Source organism: Equus asinus, chromosome 15 (genome assembly GCF_041296235.1).
Source record: "Equus asinus isolate D_3611 breed Donkey chromosome 15, EquAss-T2T_v2, whole genome shotgun sequence".
Lineage (NCBI taxonomy): Eukaryota > Metazoa > Chordata > Mammalia > Perissodactyla > Equidae > Equus > Equus asinus.
In genome coordinates, this window is record NC_091804.1 from 46,464,432 (window position 1) to 46,474,930 (window position 10,499).

Below are 10,499 nucleotides of genomic sequence, written 5' to 3' on the forward strand. Positions count from 1 at the left end.
TCATTAGGGCTTTGCGGAAGATGGATGAGCAAATTCTGTCAGCCCTTGTAAATCTTGGCTCACGGGTCCCCACAAGTAAACATTACATTTCAATATTGCAATTCTCACTTTATTAGATTATAAATTTTTATGAGGGAAAAAGTCATGAGTTGTGGTAGCCTTAATTATTCCCTCATACATATCTTATGATGGATACGACTCTGTTAAGTATGGCACACAAATGCTAATTGTCCAGTTAATTGAAATATCCTGAGATACCAAGGAATGCAGAAATAAAATGCCAGCTCTGAGTTTTATAAATGGAAGCTATTCTTATCTTAAACAGTTTACCATTTAACCTTTATTAAGGTTTTTCTAAAATCAGTCCTTGCCTCTGGGCAAATGGAATCTTTTCTCATTATTAAAAAAAAAAAAAAATGTAAATTTTAACTCAGATTTTCTTCTGCACCCCCTGCCTGGTGTGTGGGCCACTGTTTGGAGAGATTCGTCTGCTCCCTAAAGAACTACTTGTAGGGAACACAAACCACCCATGCCCAGGCGTGGCCATTTTGACCCCGTTGTGGGGGAAGAATCGTTTATAAGCGGGAAGGGGAAACAAGATGGAAAGATGCACGAGTTTATAGGGCCCAGAAGGAAAAGACTTGTCTGCAGCTAAAACAATGAGTTACTGTTGCCTTTTGTCAGACTTTCGTGGGAATTCGTGTTTGTGTATTTTAAACGGGTTTGGCTGTAAACTTACAGCAGTGGGAAAGCAGGATTAATAAGTATGCTTAGGTACATTGTTTTAAATAGCATTTGTCTGAAAAAAATTCAGGCGGTAAAAATATACATAGCACAGCGCAGACTTTTTCATGAAACGTGGTTCTATACTTCCAACTGGAGAATAAGTAATGGCAGTCTAGAAACGTGCCAGAACCGGAACCCGTTACTTGTCCTGCTGATGCCTGGACTTGATGTCCTCGCCTCCTTCGACTCCTTCTCTTGAATTCACCTTGGAGGAGAAGCTCCTCTTTCCTTGTAAGGGAAGGTTGTCCCCAAATAATTAAAAATGTGTTTATGTCCAGTGAACTGTGCATCCTGACCCACTGCAACTTGAAACAGCTCCGAGGTCATTTGCGCTTCTGCTTCTTCCTGTGAAATCCTCCCCAAAGGACAGGCACTGGCAAGGCCAGATTTGCCCAAAAAAATGTACCTAGCCAAACCCGTTTAGAATACACAAACACGAATTCCCACGAAAGCCTGACAAAAGGCATAATAAAGAGATTTGCCATAATATTTTTTGGTAAAATTTGAATTTTCCTTCAGGGAAATTTCCTTATAGATGAAATTTCTTGTTTTCACAACACTGAATCATTCGTTGACATGTTCTCCTAACAGATTAGCATATATTCTTCCCATAGAAGCAATTGTGTGAAGAAACAAAACCCGTCAGTAATTTACTCCTCGCGCCCCACCCCACCCCCCTGCCCAAAGTATAGGAGGAAAACTACCCAAGACCAGTAATTCACAGTGAGACGAGATCGGCAGGAATTAATTACTTCAACTTTTGAAGACGTTTACCATGTTGAATGAAAGTTCTTCATGCGAATTAATTCCCTAATTTGGCTCGCAGTTGGCAGTCACACCAGCTGTTGGTCACATAGTGAAGCAGGGTCTCAGTTCTGATGGCAGCCTTCTTGAATTGGTGCAGGTTCGTATCTTGAAGCCTTCTTCCCCGTGTTCACTTTCAGGAATTCTACGAGCACGCCAAGGCTCTGTGGGAGGATGAAGGAGTGCGTGCCTGCTATGAGCGCTCCAACGAGTACCAGCTGATTGACTGCGCCCAGTAGTAAGCCACTTCTCTCCCACATCAGCACAGACACAGGCACAAATGGGGAAAATACTACAAACCTCGACTCTCGCTTTCAAAGTTACTTGCAAATGAGTTCTTTTCATAGAAGCCAGCCAGTTATTCCCACCTGCAGTTAGAAAGTTCTACTCTGATTCACTTGTTTTATAAAGCCCCTAATTGCACTTTTTAGTGCAGTGACATTATTTTATCTAAACAATTAATGCCTGTTAGAGCAAAATGATAATTACTTGCAATAAAGTGATGTGCATAATTAATTAGCTTGAAGTAACTAATTGAATTGACCTCTGAGCATTTAGGGAGATAGGGCAGCTCTCACACTTTGGATAATGTAAAAATATTTTATTGCTATAATTTGAAAACACAAAGAGGAACGATGAGAACAAAAATAGGCCTCCCCCTTCCTTGGTAGCTGATAATCGCTCTGCTGTTTCTGCTCTCAGGTGCGTGGCTCCAGAAGCCGCCAGAGCCCTATGTTGCTAAGTCACATTCATCTGAGTTGGGTTTTGGGTTGAATTCTGTTTCCTATCCTTATTTATTCATTCACCCGGGGCTGTAAATCAAAGGCGCTTCCCCCCATGGGCTCCTTGCTCTGTCCCTTCGTGGGCTGTCTTCCAGTGAACATAACACACGCGTGGAAAGTTGCCTTGTAAACAGTTTACGAACTCGCTCATCCTGGACGAGAGAGAAAATATATGATGGTCAGAGCTATAAAAACATTTTTAAAAATCTTTATGTTGCACCAAGTGGTCCCAGGCATGATATTCTCAAGTCAAAGTGTCTTTTGTGACTGGAGGGGCACAATAAATATTTGGGATGTTTCGGCCTCTCTTGTGTAAGTAGCTGAAACTCAGAAACGATTTTGCTATAGAAAATATTAAGTAATCAGGACCAAGGTACCAGGCTGGCTGGCGGAAAGTTAAAGTTGCTTTATTTGGGAGCCCTGAGCCTGAGGAACTTATTGTGAAAAACAGTTGAATAAACAGGAGGGAGGCGGAGGTAATCACAATCAGACAGCACACAAAGCAGGCTCCCTAGGATGCGCCCTTCAGATGGCGGTGACCGAGGCTGGGGTCTGCGAAACCTGCAGGCTGATCGTTCGCTGGCTCTGCTTTCTCCTGAGAAGGGGCGTCTGATGATTTTCAATGGTCACACATAGAGCTGTTTCATGGTTTAATATACAAGGAAATTTGTATATTTTTTCAAGGAACAGAAAAACAGTCCATTTCGGCCAGTCCCTGTGACCCCAACCCCCACCCCCTCTTCAACAAAGTCCCTGATTTTCACAAAAGTTTGAACTAAAAGCTGGAAGTGCTAATTATAGTAACGCAAAACAAATGGAAATCCTGGAATTGTTTGCGTTTTGTATTTTGGATCCCAGTCAGAAGTACAGGTACGAGAGATTAGGAGGGTTTAACCATCCCAGTGTTGAGTGTTCTGGAAGCGGGGGAGGGTGGCGGGTGTACCAACTTCGTTAATTCACAGTTTAGCCAGGGTTTTTTGTTGTTTTTTAAATCTCATACCATTTAAAAGATTTTTTTTAAGCAATGTTAAATTACTACTGCAACTTTATCTGAAAACGGCAACATCTGCACAGTTTATGGAAAGTTTTAAGGAAACTCAGAGAAAAGGGGAACAGAGCTTAAAACTTTTCAAATGTCTTCCCCGACGGGATGATTAAAACAGCCCCGCCTTGGCACTGACCAGGACGCTTCTGGTCTAACTGCCTTTATGTTAAAGTTGAGACACTGGTACCTTGCCCATTTCTGAAGCCGCGTATTTTTATTTGTTGAACTGGGGTTTGGCTGGCCCCACTCCAGATGTCTCTCTCACAAGATTTGGTGCTGATGATCTATTTATAGAACTGTGGTTCGGTTGCCATGGCAACGTGCTGGAGGCCAGGGCGGCTGGGGAGCTATTTCTGGCCTGGTGCTGTAATGTAAGACTGATTGGGCAAGTTAGTGTATCCTCCGAGCCAGACTAACTCGAAACTGGTAAAAAGGAAGGAGGAAAAAACTTATAGAATTTCTTTAAATAGACTTTTCTCCCTTTGTGATTTTTCTTTTCTGATTAGCCCACTTTAAAACAATTCCAACTTCCCCACCAACCCCCCCCCCAGCCCCAAAAAGCTGGTTTTACCATTCTCCATATTAATTAAATTAGTCCGGTCTTTCCAAAGTGATTTTTCCTTAGGTGTGTCTAGTCGAGCAACACGAGCAAGAGATTTCTTGCTTTGGGAAAAGTGCCAGCGGTGGAGGGGGAGGTGGGAAACAGTGCTTTTCCACAGAAAGTTTTCTTGTCACGGCTGGTAGTCTCTGAGACCCCAGCCCCTCTGTGTACATGCTCCCAGCCCATAGGAGGACCCATCACCTGGACGGCGTGAGATTTTTTGAAAACTAAAAGTTTCATATCTGGAGTGTTCCATTAACGGAAGGGAACTTTGTGTTTGTTTCCTGTTCCGTGTGGTTAGGGCAAAAAGGGCCCCTTTGTGGCAACTTCTTTTGTTCTCTTTAATAAGTGAGATTCTTAAAAAGTTAGAAGGAAGGGATACCCATTTTGAATAACTCAAACAATCTCATTTTCATTAGTCCCTTGGGGGAAAAAGCCCTGCTTTTAAATGTTTCTTTTTTAAAAAACACTACTTGCCATTTTTTAGTCAAAGCCAAACAATTTGAAACTTCAACTTTTTAGTCAATCAATATGAAATGGCGCAAAATCTGACAGGCCTGATTTTGGGCCCTCTGCTGGTTGATTTGGATAGAACCAGCCTTCAAAATTAGAACAAGACCAGAACCCCCACCAGTGCCCTGGGCTGTCCCCGTAGGCCAGGGGCCAGAGAGGCTAGTTCCTGATCGCTAGATCTACTTGTCAGCGATACACACTTACCTTAGAAAGGTGGGAACAAGCAGAACTTAAGCATAAGCTTTGAGTGATAAATGTAACCAAGATGAGCAGAATCTCTTTGACTCAATGCCATGTAAGTGCGGGATGATCGTTTCCATTTGGCTTGACTTTGTAGAGAGACAGGAATGGTGAGCCACTTGGCGTGAGCCCTCTCAACACCCCCATGTGTCTTTCTTTTCCTCCCAGCTTCCTGGACAAGATTGATGTCATCAAGCAGGCTGACTATGTGCCCAGCGACCAGGTAGGCAAAAGTTCTCATAATCGAGGACTTGGAGCCCTCTTTCCAAGCTGGTCAAGATTTCTGCTCCAGATTGGAGACTGCTAATATTTCTGTGGTGAGATCCGTTGACCTAGATTCTGTTTTAGGATCTGCTCCGCTGCCGCGTCCTGACTTCTGGAATCTTTGAGACCAAGTTCCAGGTGGACAAAGTCAACTTCCAGTAAGTGAATTAAAAAAACAGAGACAGTGGGTCCTCAGCGTTCCCTCTGGCAGTCAGAACGGTGGCAGGTGGGAGCCCTTCGGAGTGACCAGGTGTCGTTTCTGTCCTACAGCATGTTTGACGTGGGTGGCCAGCGCGATGAACGCCGCAAATGGATCCAATGCTTCAATGGTATGGAAGCCGTGGGCTTCTCTGCTCTTTAAGGGCATTCTGCTTTTTTAATTAAGGATCATTTTCGCTTCTAACATGCATTACTTTTTCTTTTGCTTTCTTGTGCTGAAGATGTGACTGCCATCATCTTCGTGGTGGCCAGCAGCAGCTACAACATGGTCATCCGGGAGGACAACCAGACCAACCGCCTGCAGGAGGCCCTGAACCTCTTCAAGAGCATCTGGAATAACAGGTGTGTGGAGCGACCCCCGGCTCCCTCCCAGCTGCTTGTCCAGGAGTCCTATTACTGACCTCACGGCCCTGCGTTTGTACTGCTATAGACAAGAATCTTGCACGGGCATCCCAAAGCCCTTGCAGAAAGAATGCTCTCTGTTCCTGTGCGTTAAACCTGCTTCCCTCTTTGTTAGATGGCTGCGCACCATCTCTGTGATTCTGTTCCTCAACAAGCAAGACCTGCTCGCTGAGAAAGTCCTTGCTGGAAAATCGAAAATTGAGGACTACTTTCCAGAATTTGCTCGCTACACTACTCCTGAGGATGGTACGTATGGCCTTATGCAGTTGATTGGCATACATTTCAGCTTATTGGCCCTGTACAGTCACGCACGTTAAAAATTTCCATTCCCGGAGGTGGTTCATTTAGGTGAATTTTAAAAATCACCTAAATGAACCACCTCCGAGAACGGAAATCTCCCCGCAGCCCCCGCAAACTATAAAGGCTCTGTAGGGGAAGCAAGAAAACTTATTTCCACTCACTTGCATCTGGAGAAATCCACGAAGGGAAGGGGCTGCAGGGGTGCCAGCACTCTAGCTGTGCTCCAACCTTTCAATTACTTTCAGTAACAAAATATTTCTATTCTTCATAGCTACTCCCGAGCCCGGAGAGGACCCACGCGTGACCCGGGCCAAGTACTTCATCCGTGACGAATTTCTGGTGAGTAGAGACTGTCTTTAGTTCTCTTTGCTTGCCCTCTTCCTCTAAAGGATGTAAGATTACTTAATTCTAAATTTGGGGATTAAACTATCCAGTTCTTCAGTTTTATCTCACGGATGGCCAGTGTGCTTTTCAGCGTTTGCAACCCCCCTTACTTGGTTTTAACAATAGCTGGTCAGCAGTCCTTGGTCGATGTCCCCATGAACGATGAGGGGGTGTCCGCACAGGTGGCACTAACCGTGTTCCCCTATGTTTGTGCCGCAGAGAATCAGCACCGCTAGTGGGGACGGGCGCCACTACTGCTACCCCCACTTCACCTGCGCTGTGGACACCGAGAACATCCGCAGGGTGTTCAACGACTGCCGGGACATCATCCAGCGCATGCACCTCCGTCAGTATGAGCTGCTCTAAGAAGGGAACGCCCAGTTTAATTAAAGCCTTAAGCACAATTAATTAAAAGTGAAACGTAATTGTACACGCAGTTAATCACCCACCATAGGGCATGATTAACAAAGCCACCTTTCCCTTCCCCCTCGAGTGATTTGGCGAAACCCCCTGCTCCCTTCAGCTTGCTTAAATATATTCCAAATTTAGAAAGCTTAAGGCGGCCTACAGAAAAAGAAACAGGCCACAAAAGTTCCCTCTCTCTTTCAGTAAGTAACATAACAGCAGCAAACAGAAATAAAGAAATAAATGAAATAAATGAAATGAATATCGTCTTGTGCAGCATTAAAAAAATCAAAATAAAAATTAAATGTGAGCAGAGGATGTGACTCCTGTGGGTTATTTGCGGTTTCGAGCAAACGCCCATTGGTCATGGATCTGACTGTATCAGAAGTAGGGAGGCCTCCTGCTGAGGTGACAAGGCCCCGGGCTTATATGTGGGTGGAGAATCTTCCCTCTCTCTGTCTGTTTTTGTTGACCTAATCTTTGGGTTTCTGAAAACAATTTGCAAATAATACAAAATGTCCACCCGGTGCTCCCAAACCCATGCCTTGTGGAAAACCCCTAGGCCCTGTGGGAGAACTCTGTCGCTCAGAGTCGCTGCCTTTGTGGAGATTCTACCAACTCAGGCCCTTAGACAGGGTCACACACTCTGCCTGTTTACCCAGAGTCTCCCCAAAATAGGTGTTAGATTTTGACTTTCTGTTCAGTCTTAAGATATGGACCCAATTACGTGGGGGAAGTTTAGGAATGCAGTTTCAAATCTGTGAGGGAAAGTGGGGTTATTCAAGAAATGGTGCACAATATATACATATATTCAATCATCGCACTGTACACTAAATATCTTGCAGTTTTGTCAATTACACCTCAATGAAGCTGGGAGAGCAAACAGAACAAGAGCTATCAAAGAAATGGGATGGAAACAACTGGCTAGCTATTTGGGGGAAAATTTAAGCTAGATCCCTACCTCATTCCATACACAAATGAATTCAGTCACACGTTTAAACACAGGTTTAAATACAAAGAGGTACTTTAAGAACGGCTATTTTTACAATTAAAGTATCGGTTTATAGAAGGCCTCTGTAAGCATGACCTAAGATCCAAGAGCCATAAAGGGGAGAGGGAGGAACAGACTACATAAATATTAAAATCACATAGAAAACCATATGAATGGGGGTGGGGGCTGGGTAAAAATCTGTAACAAGAGGTTAAATCCCCTATAAGCAAAGAGCTCTGAAGAATTAATAAGCAAACCCATCACAAAAATGGGCAAAGTACATAAACATGCAATTTACCTAAAAAATGGGGAAAACGTGGAACTTCACTCACAATGAAATGAAATACCAATAAAACACATCCATTATTGTGGGGAGGGGCTGGTCATCTGCACCCATGGGCCCCACATCAAACTTGGTGAAGCTGTAATAGATTGTGGCTTGGACCTGAGCTCCACTTGGGCTCCCTATCCTTCACCCCCAGGTTCATCCCTTAAGCTTGTGGTCACCCTGGTGTGGCTTCCTGGACGGTGAGGGGAGGAGACCAGCTTGTCCCCAGCATCAACCATTACACCCTCTGAAACTGGCAGAATGGGACATTAATGAAGTTGATTCTGTAGTTCAGGACAAAAATCCACTTCCTGCTCTGTTTTCCAGATCAAATTAATCCCAGCCAAATTAATTACGGAGCATAGTTTACCAGAAGTGAGCAAAATGAGCCCCAAGGAGGGCAGAAAAAGTAGCAATTACTCCACCTCCTAAACCCTCCCAAAACTTCCCGTATCATAGTCAATCCACATAAAAACTGTACTTGCTATGCAGATTTAGTTATGAAACAACCCTCAAAAGCCACCCCCCTGCCAGGTTAACACGATCACCAAATTAACAGTCTACATAAGCCCTTGCTATGCAAATATAGCCAGAAGACCAGGCAAAAAATTCCCATAATCTCCAAAGTACTCCAAATAACGCAACTAACTAAAACCTGGGCACCAGCCACCAAGTGTAACTACAAGACCAGCCCACAACACAAATACCTTTCTAAGGAAAGGCTGTCCTAACGCAAAATAAAGGGTCGACACCAGCCCCATAACCCCTCCTCCAAGATGGCAGCCTGTATGCCCCGCCCACATAGAAATTCTGGAACCTTCTCTGAACAATCCACCTAAGATTGCCACAGCAGTGGCCGCATGTTTGTCAAAATTAGAAAACAGGGGTCGGGTGGTACAGTGGTGAAGTGCGCACGTTCCACTTCCGTGGCCCAGGGTTTGCAGGTTTGGATCCTGGGTGCAGACATGGCACCACTTGGCAAGCCATGCTGTGGCAGGCGTCCCACATATAAAGTAGAGGGAGGTGGACACGAATGTTAGCTCAGGGCCCGTCTTCCTCAGCAAAAAGAGGAGGATTGACAGATGTTAGCTCAGGGCTAATCTTCCTCAAAAAATAAAAAAAAGAAAAGAAATTCCCAAGCCATAAAGCAGTTATGCTAAATAAAATGATACCCCGGAAGCCCTCCCTTGCTGGTTAAACCCGGCAGAGACTTTGTGATAACTTCCCCGAGGAGCGTAATGAAAATCCTGGTTATCCTGCACCTATTACGTGCCAATCACTGCCCAGTGAGACAGGTTAGGCCGTTAGGCCATTTTACAAATGAGGAACCGGAGGCCTAGAGAGGCCACAGTAACTGCCCCAAGAGGGCAGCTGGTAAGCGGGGAAAACGGGCTTCAAACTAGGCAGCCAAAGCCCACGGCCTGACTGCGCTGCACTGTCGCTGTGAGGATACCAAAGGAAAAGGTCTCCCGGTGTCCCTTCCAGGATGCCAGTTGTCAGGAGGCCATTACCGGTGACCCCAAGCGGAAATCCTGCCGGGCTCCGTTGGATTCCGGATGGAGCAGCGATGATGGGGTAGAGGCGGTGGCGGAGGGGGGGGGGGCGCCGTCGGCGCTGGACGTACTCACGCCAGAGGTTTGTCCTGGGGTCGCCTGCTGTCGCTCAGACGTTTGAGGGCTCCTTCTCTTCCTTAAGATTCATTCCTTCTATCAGAAACGCTTTCATTATTTTCCCTCTGACCTGATTCCAAACATAACTTTTATAGGTCTACTTTAAAAATCTGAATTTCAGCATCTTCAGAAAGCCAAAAAAATTATGAATAATTTCATCTAAATTTTTGATTACAAGAAACCATTAGTTTTCAATTTTTTAGCTGCATTTTACATCTCTATTCAAAGGCAAAACAACGTATTTTTCTAAAGGTAACAATTCACGCCACACTTTATGAAGATGTATAGGCAAAATGGTATAAATATTTATTGATCTTTAAGAGATTAAAAGATAATAATAATAATAAAGCACTAAGCCCCTGATGAGGCCTAATACGAGGTAGGTCCAGAATTGGGCAGATTTTTTTATCCACCTTCGGTTTTATTTAAATGTGGGCAAAATTATACCAAAAGAAATGGCCACCTCTGCCCAGCCCGATGTCAAATGTCATTGTTTTATCATAATAGTTTCCTGGACATTTTGGGTCTTTGTATTCAGCAAATGTGTAGAGAGTATAGAATCTATGGCCCACCACTAGGAATCTGCTTTCATGGGGTTTATATTCTATCAGGAGAGACATGCATTTACCAAATAAATAATCCTAAGAATTACAGATGGTGACAAGGTCTCTGGGCTAATAAACAGGTTGGGGGCAATAGGGAGTGGGAGATTTTGGGGGACGGATTCCACTTCAGATAGAGTAGCCAGGGAAGGCCTCTTGGAGG

The 10,499-nt window shown here is 44.5% G+C and overlaps 1 protein-coding gene across 6 annotated transcripts in view; it reads left to right on the plus strand.

Moving 5' to 3' along the window:
- Positions 1-7,061, plus strand: part of GNAS (GNAS complex locus) — a 53,742-nt gene extending 46,681 nt beyond the window's left edge. For all 6 annotated transcript variants that reach the window (XM_070486189.1, XM_070486190.1, XM_070486191.1 and 3 more), the window contains 8 exons: positions 1,731-1,828; positions 4,940-4,994; positions 5,120-5,193; positions 5,306-5,364; positions 5,476-5,596; positions 5,772-5,902; positions 6,228-6,295; positions 6,560-7,061. In XM_070486189.1, coding sequence (XP_070342290.1) covers positions 1,731-1,828; positions 4,940-4,994; positions 5,120-5,193; positions 5,306-5,364; positions 5,476-5,596; positions 5,772-5,902; positions 6,228-6,295; positions 6,560-6,706 — 753 coding nt within the window. In that variant the 3' untranslated portion in view covers positions 6,707-7,061. The remainder of the gene's footprint in view (positions 1-1,730; positions 1,829-4,939; positions 4,995-5,119; positions 5,194-5,305; positions 5,365-5,475; positions 5,597-5,771; positions 5,903-6,227; positions 6,296-6,559) is intronic.
- The last annotated feature ends 3,438 nt before the right edge of the window (positions 7,062-10,499 follow it).